The sequence below is a fragment of the Apaloderma vittatum genome, unplaced genomic scaffold (genome assembly GCF_000703405.1).
Source record: "Apaloderma vittatum isolate BGI_N311 unplaced genomic scaffold, ASM70340v1 scaffold8801, whole genome shotgun sequence".
In the NCBI taxonomy this organism is placed as follows: Eukaryota; Metazoa; Chordata; class Aves; order Trogoniformes; family Trogonidae; genus Apaloderma; species Apaloderma vittatum.
Window position 1 is genome coordinate 16,474 of NW_009699596.1, and position 22,954 is coordinate 39,427.

General features: G+C 44.1%; 1 protein-coding gene across 2 annotated transcripts in view; it reads left to right on the forward strand.

Annotated features, from left to right (window-relative positions):
* Window positions 1-16,788, forward strand: part of LOC104280712 (neuron-specific protein family member 2) — a 33,187-nt gene extending 16,399 nt beyond the window's left edge. Inside the window, exons 3-4 of one of the 2 annotated variants that reach the window (XM_009878447.1) lie at window positions 14,429-14,539; window positions 16,117-16,564. In XM_009878447.1, coding sequence (XP_009876749.1) covers window positions 14,429-14,539; window positions 16,117-16,308 — 303 coding nt within the window. In that variant the 3' untranslated portion in view covers window positions 16,309-16,564. Of the gene's footprint in view, window positions 1-14,428; window positions 14,540-16,116 lie in introns of both variants that reach the window. The other variant, XM_009878448.1, reaches the window with a different exon arrangement.
* Window positions 16,789-22,954: the final 6,166 nt, after the last annotated feature.

Genomic DNA, 22,954 nt, shown 5'->3' on the forward strand with positions numbered 1-22,954 from the left:
AGTAAGAGGATGCAGAGAAATAGCCACTGGAGAACAGAAAGTGAGATGTCTTTATTTTTCACCCAAATGTTAGAATTATCATCAATTCAAAGAGAAACATAGCAAAGTGAATATCATTAATGAGTGTGTGTGGACAAATGCTGCTGGACTCCGTCTTGATGACTGTGCTCCCCACTCACTAATAATCTTGCTGGAAAGGTTTTTAACATTTCTGTTTCAGGCTATGAATTGCTTTTCTTTTCTCTCTACTTCTGGTGACTTGGTGTGGGAGTGTTCTCAGGGAAGAAGGAAACTCTTCCCAAGTCCTTGTGTTGTTTTTCTGAGTCATGCAGCTGCATTATACAGAAGAGCAGGATCTCTGGGGGAAATTTTGGGACCATATGAACATGGCAGTCAAATCCACAGATGCCCTTTGTTCTGCCTTTTAGGTATCTTTTATTGAAGAGGCTAATGAATTATTAGACAACTTTCTCGCATGAACAAGTCAAAGCCAGAATTTAAGCTTATGCATGCATATTTTTCATCCATCCAGAATAGCACAGATCTGAGCTCTTTAATTATCGTAAAGAAGAGACTGTCCCTAGGCAACAGATCTTATTTCACACTACCTCTTCCAGGAATTTTAGATAGCTTCTGCAACTTGTCACATCTCCTAATAGATGAGATTATGATTCTCTGTAGCTCAGCACACAGTGTCCTGGAAGTTTGACCAATTAGGCTTATTCTTCAGTGGGTGAGTCACCCCATACATACTTTATAACAAATGTTTAAATAGTTGTGTGGAGATGGGTTACAAGAAAATGATGTTAAAATAGCATTATGGTTCAGCCATCCATACATAAAAGAAATTTCTTTTATCATTTTACTCCTCCACAGAGGAGCAATGACAACATTTTTTCTAAGTTGACTGGCAGTGATTTATAGACCTTGCCTCCTCCAGACTGTTTGTGCTTTTGGAGTGTGTCCCTCTAGGAAGTTTTTGAACTGCACAGATCTTATGTTGCAGTAACGATGTATACCAAGGTTTCTCAGTCTGGAAGGAAACGGTATCTGGTGTTTGCCTTCCATTTTGCATGCTTTGAAAGTAGCTCATGTTACCACGCTTTGCCACCCAGTGATGACATCAAGGTGCATTAGAAAAGGTCTGTAAATGTGATGACTCTGTCACGTTCCTTTGTGTGACAACAGATCCAACCCTTTGCATTTGAGGTAGGGCTTACTTCTTTTTGCCAGTGATACCCATGTTACAGCTTTTAAGAACAATCTCTCATATGTGAGTATCATCATTCCCATGAGTTTCTGTCCTTATTTCTTTCTGCCAGTACTGAAACGAGATCAAATGCTCTTTTGCTTTTCGAGCAGATTATCCATTGAATGAAGTCTTACTTCTGGAAGACAAGCTTCTCAGTGACTCATTCTTCCTTCCAACCAGTCCAGATAACAGAGAAATCAACCAGAAACATGTATAAGGTGAAGAGTGGATTTCTACCCATTCTCTTGACTGTCACTTAGCTGAACCTTGTGTTCAAGACATCAGCACCCTGCCTAAGAAGAAACAAGCTGGAGAATAGTTGCTGATGGATTTTGTGTTTGATCCAGTCAGACCTAGTGAGTGTAGGTAAACCTGTGCTAGCCTTGAGTTTGCCCAGATTTTTCTAGATCTGAAAAGTACTGGAATGGAATGGTCTTTCAGTGTAGGTTTGCAACATGGAACATCAAGTTGACATCCATAACTGCCTGTTGGTTGCTGATTTTGCACAAATTGCTCTCTTTATTACACAAGCAAGTTCATGTGCAGTTTGACCTCTGTTATCACTAAATGCCATAGGGCTATTAATTACTGCCTTTTCAGGGAGGCAGTGATTTAATGACTATTAGCTGGGTGATAGTTACCTACCATAGTTATCTGACTTCTCAAGTCTTCCACAGTTCTTTCCTTTTCATGGATCATTTTCTTAAGAAGGTTGAAGTTATCAGTCTTTCAGGATTGGAACAATTAAACTGTGTACTTGTCTTTAACAGAACAAGTTGGGAGTGGGTGTATGGGGGAGAAATTGAGATGTTTTCTTGTGAGCAATTTATCTACCTGAAAAAAATTTATCTGCAAGTATCGATCGTTACTTTACCAAAGAAGACTGGGAACTTCACTGTTTTTGCTGTGAGTTTGCAAGATCCATTTTCAGAGTCACTGGCAGTGTAATCTGTTCTTGTTGAGTATGCAATGATAATATATTTCTTATCATTAGATCAGCCCTTGCCTCCCTCCACCCTGATACATACCAATCCAGTTATCAGTGGATGTAATTATTCACCACAATTTCCATCAGGTTCTTAAAATATAGTGGAACCCATTCAAATGTTTCTGTTATTGAAATTCTCATACCGAAACAATTATTTTCCTCTGACCTAATGTGACAGACGTAGAACAAAATCGGTTTGTCTCCAGCCACACCCTACAAACCAGACATTGATGCAATAATTGTTCATTATCAAAAACAAGCCAGTATCTGAAACATTTAACTCCTAATTAAGAAAGATTTTTCTGGGCCAGGACTTGATTTCCTGTTGGTAACAGCTTTGCTGAGATGAAAGATGCTTCATTGCACCATGAGAATCTGGCCCATCCAATCCACAGGGTATTCTCGTGGGGGAACGGTCCTCACGTGACAGGCATTGCAGTTCAGAGGAAGGGAAAGCCCTAGGCTTGTATGCTTGTGCAGGAAGGTGGGGAGCAGGTCTTGATTACTTTCTTGGCGTAGGTAAGATCCACTGAGATGTGAACACAAAATGTCTTGTACAGCGTGGTGCAGAGAATTGCTCTGTGGGCACTGCCAGGTGACTGCACTGTGAGCACACTTTTGGGAAACTCCTCATTTCCCTGAATGCACACATTTACCTACCTGCCCACCCTGCCCTTATTTTTGAAGGGCACATCATCATTGCAGCTGTGTAGGTGGCAACTCTCCATTGCTCTGCTGCACACATATCCAGCCCTGAACTGTGGCATTCCTCTTCTGCCCTCCCTGCTCCTCCTTCCCAAACTCCCCTCCCATGCCATGATTCCTGCAAACTTCTCTACAGGTTGTTCTGCTTTCAGCTGCAGGCTGTTGCTTTATGCTGGTAGTTCTTCTAACCTGCAAAGGAATGACTCCCAGAAAAAAAGGCATGGGGCTTTTCATTGTGCCCATTCAATAACTACAGAAATTTAAACATGCCTTTAATTGTTAAGTTACCACAGGGCAGGAGTAATTCGTAGATAAAAGACTCCTCTGAGTGTGAGCAGGACAATTTTCCTTACTGCTTTTTAATACTAACAATAACAATGTTGCCATGACGACTGCCACATTACATCGGTTATCTGGAAGATGCAGAGTGGCTGCTGAAAGATCCCATTACACTGACTAATGTGAGTGGTGCTCGAGGGAGGGAGCATGCTCTAATACACAGAGATTTTTCTCACTTTGGTGATAATTGCTGCTGTGGCTGAGGCGTTGTTCGCAGGCTACACAGTGCTCGGATGAGCTGTGTGATCCAGGAGAGGGGACAGAGCAGAGGAAAACTGGAAAAGTGGCAGGCACGGGGGGCAGGGGCAATAGCATTCAGGCATCTTGCACTGGCACCAGCAGTGGTTTCCTCTTGAGACTTGGGTTTAAAGAGGGACTTGGAGAGGTGGCAGTATGAGAGGGCTGATTTCAGTCTCCAGGGACTGATTTGGAGGCCTGTTTGGGAGTTCTCAGCTACCATCAGGCAATCTCCTTTCCCAGTGGGCTCAGGCACAGGGGGCACATTCTTTTTGCAGGGGTGTCAGGCAGCCCTCACTTCACCTAAGTCTTCTCTAGACAGTGATGGAGTAACTTGTCTCTTTTCTCTTTGCCTTGTCTTTGGAGTTGAATATTTTCCCCTGCAATGCAAAGGGGCACAGTTTCTCCTGTCTCACAGATCTGCTGCCCAGCCCTGCCTGGCCTTGCGTCTGCTTACAGCTGATGCAAGCTCTCACCCGCATGGACTCGGCCTCTCACTTGTGTATGTGAAAGGGAGTGAGAAATGTTGCTCATCATCTTCCTGCCTGACCTCAGAAATCACTCTTCTCTTCCTCTGGCTGGGGAGGGAAGAGAAGAGGACGGCTCATATCTGTCCTAGTTTGGTCACGGAGCTTGCATGGCAGTAGATTGATGGGGACGTTTGTGATCGTCAGTGGCAATTCGAGCTGTGAAGATGAACCGAGTGTGGGTTTGTGGTTCAGCTGGCAGAAAACAGATATTTCCGATCACATCTCCAGGTATGGTACTATAAACCCTGTCTGAGTAAAAGTCTATGGTTTTTTTGTAAGAGTTCCCAGCTGACACCTGGTTTTCTTGTACAGAGACCCCAAGAAGGTAAAGCCAGGAAGAGTTTCCATGTTGAAAATACACACAATAAATTATATTTTTATTTAACTAGAGTGCTCCATACAACTAGGTTAGGGACCAAAAAGCAAAGCAAAGAAAAAAATAAATAGACATGCCTTTTATATGAAATGAATCATTCCTTAAAGTGTATTGTTGTTTTATAGTTTTTTTACAGAAGCACATAGACTTTTGCAAAGTCAGAAAAAACACCTCAAATATATTTTATTTTTGCCATCTGCAAGCACTGTCAGAGTAATCAGCTGAAGAGATTTTTCAGGGTTATTTTTTCCTTTAGTTGGTTTTTGGAGAGAAGAAGAAAGTTAATTGCTCTGCAGAAAATGTCTAAAAATGGAAGTCACAGGGAATATTCACATGACTAAGGGTTTGTGGGGTAGACCTGCCGAATCTAAATTCTCTAGACCATTGTATACTGGAGGAAGAAAGGAGTTACCGAGCAGAAACCTCAACTGACCCTTTGCTTTGGAACAGACTCTCATAACTGAGTGCGTGGAGATACCTATTCTGCTAATTACAAAATGTAATTGCAGTTTCCATTTAGTCTGAATGATTTCTTACACTGCATCCTCGTCTCCAACAATGCAGTGCCATGTTTCATTCTGGTACCTCTGCCACCCCACAGTAAACTCTATTTGTTAGATAATTTTCTTGTCAGCAGTTGAGGTGGAATAAAATATGCTTAATGCTAGTTTAGCTAATGTAGCAAAAGGAACCAAATGGAATGGAGAAGGAAAGAATTTTCAGCTGAAGCCAAGGTAAAGTTTATTGACTGTCGTGAAGTGCATTTTGAGTCTTGTAGCCAAACCACAGAATGCTAAAAAAAAAATAATATTCAGGGAAGTGAAATGCTTCACTCATGCATTTTTTTTTTCCATGTAATGTTTCATTTTCTCTATTTATAATGCAGCACAGGCTGCTGATTGAATGTTAAACAGACCTGAGCTCCCTCTTGTTAGTACTTGCAGATGTATTAAGCCTGTTGGGTCAGATCCACAGCTAATGGAACCGGCCTCATGCCTTTGAAGGCATGATAATCAGCTAGATTATTCATTTTTGTTGTTTGTTTTTAAAAGAGTAGCTTTTGTAAGTCATTTGCTTCAGATAAAGCTTCACATTTCTAATTTAAAATTGAAAGGCTTTTAATTCTTAAGTTACTCAGGGGACACTTTGCTCACCAAGTCCTCACTTTGTCCTTGAATGAAGCACCCATGTAATAAGAATGAATTTTTTTAAGATAAATGGATGTGCTGGACCATGAATGCTGCTGTATTATTAGCTTTATTTCCTGACCTGTGATGGTAGACACAGATGCTGAAATGCATGTGAGTATCTTGACCTTCCTGAAGGAAGAAACTTCTGATTGATTTTTTTTTTTTAACCAAAAGAGTGCACTGAACAGAGGTGTTTTAATTCATACAAGCTTGACCTTCAATTTCATTTTATCTAAGAAGTCCATGAGACTGGGGAGTAGAAGGTGGAAGTTACCTTGTACCCTGGCATATAAGGAGCTTAAATTGTTCTGAGCATTTTATATCTGGTCTTCTGATGAGAAAAAATGGTAGTGTCACAGGTAAAAGTGAAGATAGAAACTGATGGGAGAGGCAAATACACAAGAAAACATGCCTGGAGGAATACCATTTTGTGCCTTAGTCCAGTACATTGATACTAAAGTCTGAAAGGTTTGCTTTGAAAATTGCCCTGCCTGTAGAAGAAGGTGATTTCATAAAGAAAATGGACATCAGCTTTTCCCCAAAACCAGCCTGATCCCTGGCTGTGGGTGCCTGGGTGGTTTTGCTCACATGAGCCCAGCAAAAGCCAGGCTTTTCGGGACTTAGATGCTTGCAGCTTTGGGTGGATCTTGCTGGAGTGTCTCATGAGTTCCAGTGAGGAGGAGGGGTGTGGAGCTGGACCCGAGTGTGTGTCAGGTGTCACAGAAAGCCGGCAGCAGAGCAAAGAACTCAGCCTGCATTTCCCAAGTCCCTGTGCTAATCCCTGGACCTGCTCGCACTCAGGACCCCTAATGCTTTCCCTGCACCAAATCCAGCGTGAGGGAAGTGAGGAGAGGGGATGATTTTGCATATATGAGACTTCTCAGAAGTTGAGTCTAAGCAGGCAAAGGGTAAGAAAGAAGACATTTTATTGATGGCTTGATTATCTTGTATTCCTTTTAATGCATTTAAAAGGGCCTTTGATGAGCTGAGGCATCCATCGTCATGCCCCATGTGAAGTGGCCAGAGCAGAATTGTCACAGCCGAGACTTTGCGCAATGCAACGGGAAATGGCAGCATGTCGCTGATGAAGGGTTAGCTGTGGAGATGATGTATTGGTCTGCTGCAATCCCACTAATTGAAAAACCACCTCAAATTAGTGATCTGGAAAGAAGCTTTCTCCTTGCTTAGCTCACAAAATGGTGTATCAAGTGTTATTTGGGAAGAAAAGCACCTTTATAAGAAGTGTTTCTGAGCCACCCCAATTGTTGAAGATTGGATTTTTAATGTTTGAAAATAGCAGAGTCACAGAAATAAGGAGGGAAGGCTTATGGTAGTTAAAAAAGGAAGAAAATACTCTCATAGGAGAAGGGGGAAAAAAGCCTTTAAAATTCTGTATGGTCTCCCAAAAAAGGCCATGAATTTATCTGGTGCTTCTAGAAACAGTATTATAGCATCCCGATATACTTGCCTATTTTGAAGAAGGATTTTTTTAGTTTTAATAAGTGGCAGACAAGAAAAAGCAAACCAAACAGAACTTTTTATTTACCTAAGTGGAAATTCACTAATATTCAGTGGTGGAAGCATCCTTTTTGAAAATGGCATTTCAGAACTTTCATAAGGAGCAGGGGCCTGGAAACTGAGCCATGAATTTTCCATTCAAGGGGTTTGACTTGGCACAGAAAGACGTCATACTGACCGCAGCTGGCACCAGACATAGTTAAAAAGATCTGCCTAAACAGCCACTAGAAATTATATTACATGATGGAGACAGGCTAATATAATTGAGCCAGCTAGTTATTCTGTGCATAATTTAATTATTTGACAAATTGCTTAGAAACACGGTGTTCTTGTTCCACATTTGTGCTGCATTCACAGTATTACAAGGTGCAGAGCTGAGGAATTGCCGGTGGGTATGTAGTTATCTCAAGGTATCTGAGAAGACAGATGTTTCTTTTTACGATTTGTAAACTTGGAGAGGTTCACTGGCGCAGTTGTGGTGGGTTGGTGTGTGCAGAGATGGAGAGAGCCAGCAGGGACATGGCTGCGGTAGAAGACTGGCTCAGAGACAGCTAGTGCTCTTTCAAGTGGGTACCTTTGAGGCTTTAGGGTAGTTGGGGAAGTGACCCTCTCTTTTGTCTACCCTGTGAGTCTTCTGGACTTTGATTGCTGGGTTGCGTGTGCTGAAAGGAACCCTTGAAATAATGGAGCAGATGTAAGATGTTTTCAGACCCCAACATTATGCCATCCTGGTATATGGTAGTGTTCAGTGTTCTTAGGAGAACTGGGGTGAAATTGTTTTATAGTTATGAATTCTAAGCTAAAGGACCAAAAAAAACCCTTAACCCTTAAGCTTCATGTAAGAAGCCATGCAGCACTAAGAGTATTTTCTCCCAGCTCTGAAGATTTAGATACATGACCAAGGACAAAATTTCCCAATACCCAGCAACATCGAAGGTATTTTGAAGAACCAGACATGACGTTCTTGACAATCTTCACTTGAATGTGACGAAGGTGAAACTGCAGGGCAGGAACAGAGACATCTCACTTCTGAGGACCCTCATTCACATTATAGCTGCTAAGACTAGGAAGACTGCAGAATATTTTAGGGATTTTTTCCATGGTAAATGATCTTTACCTTGGATTTAACCTGATCTCTTTCACAGTAACATACAGCTCTACATGCTGAAAGCATTAACTCTTCTCTGGGTGCTGCTTGTCTCAATGGTTTTCTGATAGACACCAGTGCTTTTCCTGGTTGTGGTGTCTTCTTGGCTGTACTTCTGTTTTGAGCATATGTAAGCATATATGTTGCGTGCTCTGAGCTGCAGGAAAGGTGTCCAGAGTCAAACATTTGTTTGATAGGTTTAGAAGAAAAATCATGCTTGATATCTGAGGTGTGCCACCTACAGTGATGAAAACCCTTGCTTGCTAGCCTCTCAGAAGAGCTGCCTGAGCACAAAAGAGATATTCTGCACTGTTTTCTTCAGTCAGATAGAGATCACATCATCTGTTTGCATCCCTAGAACTGCTCCTCTCAGGTGGCAAATGGAGGGTGGTTTCAAACACCTGGGCAGCTGTGGCTTATGCCTGATCCATGGGCAGCAGGTGGTACTTGCCGAATTCTTCCAAAGCTGGATTGAATGCAGCTGGTTTTCCCTGCAAAGAAAGGGCAGCACAGTGATTTTCTAAATGAGTTTTAGACAGCAGATGATAAGGCTGCAGCCTGAGTAGGAGCAGTGATGGGTTTGAGCTTTAGGAGCAGAGAACGAGGACTGCAGTGCTGTACCAGGCCAGCTGACCATCTCATTGGAGACACATTTTAGTGACACAGAGACAGACGTATCAGAGCAATGCATGAAAATCCAAAATGGACAATTTCTTACCCCTCTGAAGATACTTGAGCCTACAGAAGGATCCTGCTGATGATTCTAGTGTCCTGTAGGAAACTGAAGGAGACTTAGACATCTGGCTGCCTTTGTGAATCTGGGTCTAAGTGATGGTTCCTGCCATCAAATATGAGAACTCAGTGAAAGCTGTGCCTTTAGTTTTATTAAGCCCTACTTCAAGCCTTGTAAATGTCTCATCCTTTTGGATTCTTACTAAGTTCCTTCTACCGAAGGAAAGTAAAAGTACAAAGTAAATTTGTTAGATTAATTGTGATTAATTTCATAGCTAAACTGTGGTTTGGTTAGAAAAAACAACCATTTGCTTCTTCAAAGGATTTACTTCTTCACAGTAGGATGTCTTCTTCTGAGTTTCGCTGCGAGGTGGCTTGCCTTTGAACGCTCATTTTATTTTCTCTTCCTACCCAATTTCTTTTAGCCATTTTTATTGTGAGCCCTTACAGTGCATGACACCATCAGTGCAACCTGTAAACAAAACATGAAGGTGGAATGACAAGCCATGACACCAGAGCCATGCTTATAAGTTATGTTTTTCCAGCTGCTAATGCAAGTAATATGTGGTTTAAGTAGGAACAAAAACACATCTCCCGACAACTCAGTAGTGCAGGTTGGATGCAGAATACCAATAGAGAGCTGTCTGCATCCAGTCCCCATTGGGAAGAAAAATATTTGTCAACTCAGTTCAAACAGTGCATAAATTTGACGGAGCAGCCATCTGCTGACAGACCCTGCTCTGTGCAGTACTATTCCCATCAACCTCTGCTCATGATCTGCCTTTCTCCGCTTCCTTTTTTCCCCCAGGTATCTTCAGAGAGAGTTCAGGTTTTCCAAGGCACTGAGATACTTCACTGGTTGTGTGACGCTCAGGACCAGCCCGGCGCTGGTGTGTAGCTACCTGCAGGCTCTGTAGCTCAGCAGGTTATTGGTATTGCTGTCAAAGCCCCTAAGGTTCGATTTTTGGAGGGACCAGCAAGCTCCCTGCTCTTGCTGACTTTCATGGGAAGCGAAGGGTGCACATCCTCTCTGAAAACTAGAGGCACAGACCAGATGTTTTTTTGTCAAGGAAAACAATAAGGAATAAAACTGTAGAAACCCTGCGACGGAAAAGGCTGTTAAAAGAATGCCCTGCTGCTTGAATGTGGCATTGTTTGATAGTTTGCTTTTAAATAAAGCTTTTCATTGTAGCTAGAGAGGGAAAAAGGGATTTTTTTTTTTTAATAAAACCCCACATGGGCAGCTATTGAAATCAAAGAGAGCAGGAAGGATACTTCAATGGACAGCGTGAAAGCCAGGTTAACTGGAACACAACTGCAATTATATGTCATCGCACTGGAGTAAAAACCTAGTAGCAACTTCTGTCCTGTTGCCTGATGAGGATATTTCTTTCTTTTTTTTATAACTCGTGCTGTTGTGAAAATGCAACATGTACTTCATCTATGAGAAAGGTGGGGAGGAACCAAGCCAAGCGTGCTGTTGTTGATGCGAGGTTGACAGCATCTTTTAATGATGTTAAGGGCCTCTTTCCATGTTTTCTGGAGGATAGGGAGTTTTTTTTGTGTGGTACTGATGTTCTCTCTTCACCATTACAGCAGACACTCCCCTTTTAAGGGAATCTTTGGGGAAAGGGTGGGCAAATCCCTCCCTTCTTTTACCCACTCAAGCAGTCACACATGACAGATTCATGCCTGCAGCACTTCTAGGTTTTATCTGCTCAGTAAATTTTATTTCCCCTCAGTGAGTGTTTATATTGCTTAGAGACTGCCAAGGTTCATGTTAATCATAAAAAAAAAAAAAGTGAAGGTTTATTAGGTATTGCAGCTCTGTGATTCTTTGGCATTTGAATGTTAATGAAGCTTTGTATTCTCTGGAATAGCTAGAGAGGTGGATCTTACCTCTGGTGTGGCAAAATATCTGGGTGGTGGATCTTTCTTCCCTTTCTTCTGGGTTTTAACATCTTACATGACATTTCATCCCAGAGTGATTTTACACTATGCATCATCATGGGTAATACTGTGTCATGCAGTAATTTTGCCAGTGCATGAAACAGCAGGAGGGTGGTGAGAACAGGCTCGATGACAGCCCGGAGGGAGAGGAGAGCTCAGTGGAGGGACCTGCTCCTGGGAGGTCAGGAATTGGGTGTCAGCACTTTGCCAGAGCAGAGGTGAATTTATGGTTTTAGGGCTTCAGTGGGCAGACAAGAGGAAAGGAACCAGTCAAGTTGCATTACTAGTGGTTGTTTCCATAGGCTATGCATGTACATGGGATTTAACAAAAGAATAAACATTTATTCTTGCTTCAGACAGCTCGGTTCTTCCTTTTTCTGAAGGCTAAAGGAAGAACTTGGCCATTTAAACTGGCTTAGAGTGAGAAGCCTTCAAAGCAACTTTGGTGGCAAGTCTAAGGGAAGGCAGAAACAGAGCCATTCTGGGTGAGGGAGACATCTCACAGGGATATTCCCCTTTCAGAGCCTTGTCTCTGGGTGCAGACATCCCTGATGGGTCCCTCTGGGATGGAGGAAACAGTGATGCAGAGGGGGAGAAAGGAACCAGGTAGATGTTAGGGCAGGAGGGATCATGGGACAGGGTGTACGCATCCTGTTGATGAGCAGCTCTTGCTAGCCCTGATGATGAATTTGTATTTACTAAAGAAACCTAGAGGTTGAGCAGCTTCTTGTTTCTCAGGAACAAGCGGTACTTTCTCACTGAGTTACGCTCTATGCATTCCCAGGTGGCATTCAGTGTAATTTCATTGCCCTTTGTCTCTTCCTTTGCCCTGAGCACAAGTTTGTTCCTTCAGCTTAACCCAAACAAGATTTCTTTTTACATTGTACATTGTACTTAAGGCAGAGCTACCAAACTGGAGAGCTGAGCATTTTGTATTCTCTGAATTCTCTCCATGGCTGCCCTCTAAGCGTTGGCTTTGGTAGAGCAAGATGTATGTCTTGCTTTAGTGCCTGTAGACTAACTTCAAAGTTAGTTTGACAATGACCTGTGTCATTGACATCTTTGTATTAATGCACGAATCATTACTGGAGAAAGCACCAGGACTAACCTACTCCCCTTTGAAATGGGGAAGAGTTGCTGAGCAGGTATTTTACAGGGAAAAATGCTCTTCCACATTGGCCTGCCAGAGCTGGATCGTGATGGGTCTATTTGGAGAGGAGTCTATTTTTCCCAGGTTTCCTGTTGGAAGAAGTAGAATGTTGGCATACTTCCTCCAGGAAGTCTCTCCTTTTAACCATACTTTTTCAAAGTGACTTTTTTTCCAGATGTAATATAACTTCTTTTGGGGGCAGAAATCACAGCAAATTCCATTTCCGTCTCACTTGAATCTAGCTGAGACTCCTTCCTCTTCAGCATTATGAAACGGGATATGGCTTCCCTGGACCGGGAACCCATGGGCTACCAAAACGTGGGTTTGAGATGTTTCTATTTTAACTTGCAGGCAAGCGTGCTTTGGTGGGAAGGAGGTGGAGTGCATATTTTCTTGGTCAGACTAGTGCAATTCATACAACCGTACTCCTTTTCTACTAGCTACCTTTTCAGCACACCAAGACTCTCTTACGCATGCTCTATTATGAGATCCAGCAGTAAGTGCTTCTCCCTCTGCAGCTGCCTTTTGCCTAATTGACCCATTTTGCTGCAGATTAGGCCCCAAGGAGGAGGTTAATATGAACAGTCATTCTAAAAAGCGGATCGGGGCTTCAGTGACCTATACATCATTGGAAAAGCCTGTTAGCTCCAGTCTTCTTACCTTTTTACACTTCATTCTAAACTATTCTGATTTAACAATGAACTTTTGAATCCCTCCTGCTAACAGAGTCTCTGCACCTCTCTCTTTCCTGAGTTTTGAATTGGATGTGTTGGGTCAGATTTAACACCATGCATGCAGATTTACCTTCAGTCTTTCTTTTTGTCTTAAAACAGCCACCAAAATTGTGTATTTGGATCTTCCAGCTTTGTAGGTGGCATTGCCAGGGCTGCTCTAGCTTCTCTAAGTAATAAATAGTCCCAGGGTTATGTCTGCAGTGTAGGAGTACATCTCTCCAGGCTGTGCATCTTTCTGCAGGATTGGTGAGGGCAAGAGAAATCTTTTCCTGCAGTGCAGGTAATTACAGTGGCCCCTTTGAGTCTGTGCAGGGATTGCATATCATACAGGTTCTTGGAATTACAGCTGCCGTCATGACCAAAGGAGAAAATTAGAGCAAAATTCCGTGTGAACCGATACTGGGATGGGGAGGTGCTGCAGCTCGCTCCCCGTGCTGCTGGCTGTGCAACTGCTTTAAATGTTTCCCCTCCTGCTGTTCCCACCCCCATCATCTCTGTAAGTGAGTTCATTTGATCAGGAACTCTAGTTTGCATGGTAACACTGGAGCCCCCGGGGATTATGATTTTTCTTTTTTTTTTTCTTCATGCCAATCCAGATCAGTGTGAGACAGCAGTCTCGACAGGATAGGCTGCTCTAATTTAGGCAGTAGAAGTCCAGAGACATTTGTGCTGCATTAGCGGAATTACCAGCTGGGACCAAGAACTAGTTTTGAAGAAGGGGAGACCCTTGTGCAGCCCTTGGGGAGGACACAGCTCAGCTAAAATCAAGGGTCAGCGCCTCAGTCCAGACATCTGAATGGGGCCAGGAGACTTGCTGTGGAATGAACTATTTAAGAAGGGCCTGAAAGGGCTGGCGAGAAGGGTGCTATAGCAAAGAAACAGAGTGGTGCAGCAAATAACCTGCTTGGGAGTGAGGAGAGGGGGAATATTGGAATATTTGAACACCAGCATCTGCTTGGACATGCTGTGAGATTTACATGCTAGCTTTTGTCAGTGGTCAGGGTATTGTCCTTTTACAGCTTTAATAAATAGAGAAGGATTCCCTTTCCCTCCTGCTCCCTTCTGCAATGTACTTGAGGCACAACTTATCCTTGTCACGTCTCCCCGAAGGCACAAAGGGATATGTGCTACAAAGGCTTCACTCTTGTGCCTGCCCACCTACCTCTGTTATCAGAAAAGCAGGATCTGGCTGTGGTTATAAGGCTGCTTATCTGCACAGATTAGACCCAGAATGTGGGCTCCAGCAGCTGGCAGATCCTGCTGGGTCAGCAGACGGGCAGCTGAGACCATGGGAACACAAAGCCACCCAGAACACCAAATGCCTCGGCAAAATCCATGCATTTACACAGGGTTAAATGCGGGAGTGTGCTCTCCTGAAGGTCTGAGGGGGAATGGAAATGATGTGAGAATTTAGGGCTGTTGGATCTAGCGTTCATTCAATTACCATGCTTAGTTAAGTACTGCACAGTGGAGTGAAGACTGCAGTCTGTTAGGGTGGCTGTTACTATAAGTCACTTAATTATGAGGTTGCTCACATGCCATTTTAACATATGTAGAGTAACATTATCCTTCTTTTGTAGGTCACTATTCTCATAAGTCTGGCTCTTGCATTCCTTGCCTGCATAGTGTTTCTTGTGGTATACAAAGCCTTTACTTACGACCACAGTTGCCCAGATGGATTTGTTTATAAGGTAAGAAACTTCAGACGGATGAATTGCCTGAGATAATGATAGACTCTAATTGAGTACATGGTTACAGTCTAGTCTGTTTTTTTGACCAGGCCAAACAGAACATTTGGCAAGAATGTGTTGAAATGGGAACAGTGTTATGGGAAATGTGGACTTGCATCTGCCTCCATCAGCTACTGTTACACTGTAATTGTTGGGATTAGCATTTGGTGAACACTACAGGCAGATGTTCGGGAACAATCCCTCATATTTGTGAACAGATTTATTGCAGCTGGATTCCTGCATTTGCTTCCCACACGTTCAAGTGACTGAGGTTTACTGACATACATTTTAATGCAGAGCAAATTCCCAGAGTGCTGGCACATATGTCCTTTGTGAAAGAAATCAGAATTTGCCCATGTACTTCAATTTTAGGTGCTTTTGAGCCTCTATCAGGAACAAAACTGTGTAGCTTCATTGCTAAAACCCTGCTGCCAAGTGATTTTATAATGAGTATTCACAGAGAACTATTTGCCTGGTCTGTTGAGATACAATAAAAAAAAAGAAAAAAGAAAAAAAGCTTTGCAAAATAGTTCACTGACTCCTTGCTGTGAATAAACTCATAAACTCACAGAAGTCTTGACCATGCTGGGGATGGTCTGTGGGCTGGAAAATAGAGTAAGGATATTGGTCCATTAGTCACCGTGAATTATTCTCTTGGGTTATATAAAAATGAAGTTAGGACAGGGCCATGAATTTTGGAATCAGATCCAAACCTGAGCTTCTGAAAAGCTTAAAGGTTTTGGACTTAAATTTCAGCTAGTCACATTGAACTGGGAGTTAGGGTATATCATAATTTAATAAGAATTGTACCTGGGGCCCTTGGCGTCCTTGGCGCCACTCTGACTCCGGTGAATTCCAACCAGTCTGACATTTGTCACCATTTGATTGCTCTTTACAGCTGTGGCAAAGCGAATTGTTTTATCTGTGCAGTTCTTAGCACACACATGTCCACAGTAGCGCGGCAGCGATGCCTGGGCAGTGTCTGCACAGACAAGGAGCTCTGGCCAGGGGCTGCGCTTCCTACCGTCCCCGACCAAGGGGGTTGTACTACAGGTCAGAGATAATACGCTGTAGCAGAGCAGCACATAAGCTGCTTACTCTGCCGCTGCCTGACCTCTACTTGTCTGAGGATTAATTCTGGACTTCGCTCTGCAGAGCTTCCAGTGCAGCACGTGGTAAGAGCTGCTCAGCCAGCCCTGCCAGGACTCCAGCAAGGGGCCTTGGTCTCTGTGCATGCCAGTAATGTACAAACCAGTCAGACTTTCATTTTACTGTCCCCATTTCCCATCCACAGCTAAAATCGGCCTGCAATCAGGGTTGCCAATAGCAACAGGTTTTGAAGGCTGCTGCCTGACTCTAAACTTTGTGCATTCCCATGGCGCTGAAACGCAGTCGGGGCTGTGCAGCAGATGCTTTCGCTGCAGCAAGCCAGAGCCAAACATCATCCATGCAAACAGCTAACCCTGAGATTTTTTAAAGGCAGATCCTGAGGCTGATGGGACTGCTTTTTACTTCTCTTGCTTTCTTCCCCTTCCCAGCACAAGCGCTGCATCCCAGCCTCCCTGGACGCGTACTACTCTGCACAGGATTCCAACTCCCGGGGCAGGTTCTACACCGTCATCAGCCACTACAGCATGGCCAAGCAGACCAGCTCCCGCGCCGTATCGCCCTGGCTGTCTTCAGGATCGGTAAACCATGAAGCCAAGGGTGCCAAGACAGAAGGTCATTAAAGTTAACAAGTGGTGATGGGCAAAGTGAGAGGGCGTCTATACTGCGTTGTTCTAGCTGAGGGTCCCGTGCCAATAGCACGGCAGGAATAAATAAAACCCAAGTGCAGGAGTCATTTTAATGGATATTTCTTTTCGTGCATTGTTCTCGTTGATTTGTAATCGAGTCGAGCTCTTGTACAAAGGCATGTTTGATGTTGACTGTACCTTACGATGTAAAAATATTTTTAAATCATTGCTTAACTATTTGTTAGAAAAAGAAATTAAAAAACAAAAAAAGCAAATTAGATAAACAGCCAGAGAGGATAATAGCAGCAAAGAGAATCCCACAAAGTTTTATCATTGCTGGAAAGCTGTAACAGAGGCTTAACATGCAGTGAAGGAAGAGTGGAAAACCTTTTGAGAGATGGGATAGAAAGAACCTGGTACAAAGGCATTGCGACATCATTCAGCTTGCCAAAGAGGGGAAGTTTTGCTGTCAAATTCAATCGAGCATCAGCATTCATTTGCTGATAAGAGAAATATGAGCATCCCCTCCCCCCTCAAAACTAACTCACACACGTGCAAACACAAATGCACACACGCTCCCGCGCAGTGGCCTAAGTAAATCCAGAAAGACCTGGGCATTCGTAATGAGCCACCACTGTGCTGGTGATCTTGGCTGGGCTCTGAGGATGGAATCCTGGTTGGATGTGGAGCAGGATGGAAGCAGACGGAGGCTGCTATAGTGAAAACATGAATATACTTCTGAGTATAGGACGAGGAGTCAGGAGATCAGGGCTTTATTTCTGCTCCTGGCACACATTTCCTGCATCACCTTTGGCCATTTACGTGAGGCTTCACCCTTTGGGACCTCTTTCGTGAGGGTCACCAAGAGACAAAGAAATGCCATTATAAATTGAGGAGCCTCTGAGGAGTAGTGATAGTATAGAGCAGTATTGAGCCTCTAGATTTTCAGCCCCTAGTTTTCCCTCACCCATGAAATAGGGTGCTCCTGCTTCCCTCCTTCAGCTTCAGATACTTCAGTATTTAGTGTCATTCTGGGTAATTAGAGAGGGATGGCTGTAGCATGCTCTCAGTACAAAGGTCCCATCAGATCTCTGCTTGCAAACATAGACCAGACCCCAAGCTTAATCCAGCCCTGGCCAATGCAAAACAACCTCTCCCTACAAATGGGATATGTAGTTAGTGCAGACTAGTGGGATTTATAAAAAAAAGGATTCTCTTTTTCAGAACTGCAAGCTGTTGCTGGAAAGCAGCTCTGCTCCTCCGTGGGATAGCCAGGGTGAGACTGAACAGCAAGAGCAGAGTGCACAGGGCAGGCAAGGTTCACTTTTGGATAAGGCTTCTTCTAAAGATTTGTGGCTAGACTGGGATGGAAATTAGGAACTGGCCCCTTCTTCCCCATGCATTGGGCAGTTTTGTCCTCCATTTCGCATACATAGACACTAGAGGGTGTAAATGAGGGCAGAACTCCTCAGTCCTAACAGGCATCATGATAAATAACTGTATAGTGTAGCTAAAGATGTAGTGCCAAATGCCATTTGTCTGATTTCCTATCCTTACTTCCCTTTCCACCTGTAAATTCATTTCTCACTCGAAATGTACAAACCACCCCCTCCACCTACAACCAAAACTCCAGCAAACCACTGAACAGTTTATAATTTTGTGGTGTATTTTTTGTCAGTAGGTAGCAGAAACTGAAGTATTTTTTGGTGTAATTCTTGAACTTTTCTGACGGGATTAAAATAAAGCTAGATGTGACTGAGTGTCCCTGTGATTCTGACAGGTTTTTTGGGGAGACTTGTGCCACGGGCTGGGAGGGAGTGGGTGGCAAAGTGTGTGTGCCTAGTGCTGCTGAGCATGGCTGCAGTGGAGACTGCACCTTTGCACAGGACCTGAGGTGGTTCTGGCTTTCAGGAGCATTTTCAGAGCTTTTTATTTTCTCCTTGTTGAAGTTCAAGGCTGGGCTGGCCACTAAACTCTGATAGACACTCTGTGATTCCCACCATCACCCTCCCAGGGGAGGATAACAGGGGAACCAGGGAGGGAGACTTAGAGGCTGTAAAAATCTTGAGCCAGTATAGTGACAAAGAAAATAACACTTAGAATGACAATAAAGATGTTGAACTATATACAGATATTATACAAGCATGCAAATATATTCAGTGATGAAAGAAAATATGTTAATACAGAACCCACACCTCCCAGATGACAAGTCTATCCCAATAGGAGAAGAAGTCCAGACTGGACCTGGTAGCTGACAGGAGCAGCCAAGCCCAGAGTTCTGATGGTAGCCCAAAAAAACAACAAACAAAAAACCAAACCTTCAAAGGAGCTGTACTGCTCCCACCCAGAGAGGCAGGGAAAGAAAAACCTGTCCCAACAAACAGTGATCCTCTACAGTGTGAAGACAGAAGCACCAGCAGCACAGGGAGAGAAGACAAACAGCCAGCGCCAACCCTTCCAGCACAGCAGGCACTGACAAGCCCAGGGCTCTGCTCAGGGGCCCTTATATACTGAGCACCATGGGAAGGAATGCTGTGATTGGCCCACTGGGGTCACCTGACCCATCCTCTCCTCCCCATTGGCACAGCTGCCCCTCTTTCCCCTCTCTGTGATTGCCCCCGGGCCAGGACCCCCAGAGCACTTTTATCCTGGGGCTCTCAAACCAGGACACTCCTTTAGTGCCTTCAGGCTTATTCACAATGTTCCTGTCCATTTTTCAATTGCAAATAGAAACATAATAATTAAACCTAAGCTGATCTTCTATTGGTGATTCTTCTACAGAAGGACCTCCCCTCTCTTACCATTTTAAGTCCAATGAATGATGGAAACTTTGGCCGGCAGCAATGGCTCCTTTGCCCTCTGCTCCCAACTCAAGCGTTCACGTACGCTGGAGCAGGCTCCATAAGAAGGGTGGGTATGAAAAGGAGTGCTGCAGGGAGAGGCAGCTGACAAACCGAGAGCCGTGGCTGAACACTGGAAAAGCTGAGCTCTGTATCCAAACTCTGCAGCTTGGTTTCTAGCAAAACCACAACTGTATTCATCTCACATTGTTCAGAAAGCAGACTGTATTTCCTCAAATCCGTCAGCGATTTGAAACAGAACGATACTGTGGCATTAAATTGGCTCATTCCCAAAGGCTAAAGAATGGTTTATAAAAACCTCAGGATGGCTTTCCTTCCAAAAAAAAAAAAAGTATATTCAGAGTTGTGAAACTGAGCTACTGTAGGAGAGAAACCACTCTGGTGTTAGAGGTCACCACTGAGTACTTGTGAAATGTATTGAAAAAGATTCGGTGTGCTTTGCAGAACTGAGTCACGGGATAATTTGATCATGGTATTTCTATTGCCACTTTCCCAATAATACACCAACTGTGTGTTTACTTTAATCTAAAAACCCCAGGAATCAAATCATTTGAATTAAAATGTTCTAGCTATTATCAGATAAGTGAGTCAGTGGGGATAACCATTCCTATTTAATAAAGGAAAGGTGAAAACCTATATGGAGCAGAATGGAAAAAAAGATGCAAGGAAGACTCATTAGAGAGCAAAAGAAACCAAACAACCCAACTTCAGCTGCAAGTTCCATTACTGGGAATGTTATTACCAGTTTTGTTCAGGCTGCAGTAGGGCTTCCAAGATCAACCACGTATTTTAATCACAGTAACATTGAGAGAGAGAGAGCGAGAGCATAAATTGAAATTGAGTGCAACGTCTTCTTATTTCAGCCTTTAAAAGCCTCCTTCAAGGTTGATCATACATTTTCAATGCTGATTAAAGTAGCACATTGGTGATAATACTCTCTCATCCTGGCTGTCATCTCTCTATGAAGTCTAAAGCTCCTGACTGGCACTGCAGAATAGTGGTTTTGTGAACTAGTATCTGGGCGAGGGCTCAGACTCAGTTTTGAATGATGCCTTCCCTGTGCTTCCCAATGTTTATGTGATGCCCAAATCAAGTGAGTCCCAACCTCGTAATCTGTGACTGACTCTGCTAAAGCGTGAATCCCTTTGAGGGATCTTCTCCATTTTACTAGATTGCTGCAGTGAGCTCAGATTTTGAATTCTCCACCAAAATATTCTTGTGGACCACTGGGACTGGAAGAGTTGATTTCTCTTTTGAGACAGTCGTGTAGGAGATTGGTTCCTGGACTCTTTATCCTAGCTGGAGTGGTAGGAAGGGATGGACAAGAAGTGTCAGCACATGAATGAGCTCATATTGTGGAGACAAGGGCATCCTGAACAGGCAGCAATCCTGTGGAATGACTGGCAGAACATGTAGGAAAAAAAAAAAGAGAGCTTTACTAAATGTGTGGTGATGCCATGGTGGGAACCATGCTGCACCAGCCCAGGCTCAGGGAAGGAAGGAAGAAATTGTGGCTGTTGGAACCCAAGGAAGATTGAGAGCAAGAGAAAAAGAGGTTGCTACCAGCCAAGACATGGAAGCAAGCAATGCTTTTCTGTTGTAACCCAGTGACCCTAAAACACTACATCTTGCCTGACTAATACAGACCGTCTTGTTTTGGAAAAGCTGTCCATTGTTGCTACAAGCATCTGCTGATTGCAGCGTGCCCCGAGGGGAATCACTCCACCACAAATTCAAGTCTTTTTGGATCTCCTGCAAAAACAGTGTGAGAAAAGGAAATACCTCCAGCAGGACCCCATGCTTGCAGGGCACACTATTGGCAAAAACGGGTGTCTATCCAGGGTCTTGGAGATAACTTCATCCTTTGGATATGGTTAGAAAGACAGCTCAGGGGCCTGGCAGTGTCTCTGTTACGAGATGAGAAAAGGAACAGCCTCTGTCCTTTTGCATTGAATTTTTTTTCCCCTTTATCCTCCTCTGTGCTTGCCAGCTGTTTCTGGTTTGTAATAATACCTCGGGTGATAAGTATAAGGGTCGTGCACTGAACTGTCTACAATCACATTTTATACGATTAGTCAGGGTTTTTTTAAAGCACCCTAATTATTACAGTCAAACCGATTAAGCTATTCCTCTAATAGATTTTCAGTTCCTGTAAAATAGGCCAGAGAAAATGACTTACGGGAGGGGACGGGGGGAAGGGAAGGCTCTTTCTTTCTGTCTCTTTGGCCTTTGCTTTTCTAAAATGCCAACAGTGGCAGAGGTGTTAGAGGAGTCCCACTGGAAGCACTGGCTGAGTGCCCAGCAGTCAGGGGGTCTCTGGTACCCAGCTCCCCTTCTCACCTGGACTGATGCCCTTTGAGGGGCAAAAAAGTTAAAATCTTTTTGACTGAGACTTACTTTGCTTGGGACAGTGGATGACAAGTCATTTGATGGGTTGTGTTTTTCTCCATCATGGAAAACAATGTGTGGCAAATTGAAAAATGGGAAGGTGCTGAATGCAGTGGCATCATGCCTGAAGCATTCGCCACGGGGAAAGGCTGGGCAGGATTAGTGCTGGAGAGGCTTTTGTCCTGCAGACTCTGAATAGAAAAAGCAGAGCAAGAGGAAGTAGAAAAGTCTCTTAGCAGTAGGTTACACAGTTCATCCTGGCATGGTCAGTGCCTTGCCCTGCTCTGACATGACGGGATGGCCCGAGATGAGTCTGACAGGACTCAACTGCCACGTGATTCACATCGCTGCCCTCCTCCGAGGGATCCTCTCTGTGCTGGGGGGCTGCCATGACCACCAGCAGTCCCCAGTAGCGCCGGGGCAGGGAGCGGATGGAAACACGATGCCGTGTGGCTTTCCCTGCTGGTAATACTGGTGCGAGCAGTAATAAAACGCTGCAGACTGAGGCAGCCATTAATAAAATGCTTACACCACTGGGGCAGCGGCACTTCAAACGAATCGTGTGCTGGCCCTTCCCCGTGGCAATTGGTGATTGATGGTGACATTATTACTTACCACTCCCCTGCCCTCCTCCATTGGCATGGCTTACTGAAGGCCACTATTCATCAGCTCCAAATGGCCAAGGACAGTCTGGCCCTTCACAGTCCCAGGGCTTAAAAAGAGCCAAGCTCGTGCTACGTGGAACTGCGAAGTCCCAGCAAGCCCAGCTCTCCTTTAGCGGCTGTGCCAACGGGTGGCTTTAAGCAGCAGCACAAGGGAACAGCAAACCCGAGGGAGGTGCTGTCTGCTGCAGCGCGAGGAGCGATGCCCAGGCGTCAGCGATGCCAAGCCACGACGCCGGCTTGTGCCAGCAGCTTTCCAGCCACTGCTCGAGCGCTTGGTGTCACCAGGTCTCTGCAAGGGCTGGTCCTGGGGGCTCCACCAGCACCATCTCCTTGCTGGACAAGTGCACAGCTACCCAAGGCCTTTGGACAACCCAAAAACCCAAACCCCAGTCATGAAATACCTTCTTAGCAAGCTGCTTTGCAGGCCTGTGTATGAACCCTGCTCGTCTGGACAACAGCCAGCACAGGTAATTAGCTTTCCCTGTCGCTCAAATGGAAACAGCACTGCAGCATTGCACAGTTTTCGGCTAAACAGTCACTTATCCTCAACCCCTCCAGTCGTGGCTACATTTCAATGGTGGGTAAATTGATTTCTGTGTATATTTTGTATGCCAGGTTATTACAATTACTCTTCAGGATCCTTTGGGATGAAAAGCTATTATAAAGATGAAAGCTCATTAACAATAAATATAAAGGGTCAAAACTCTCTATAAAAATGTATTAGAA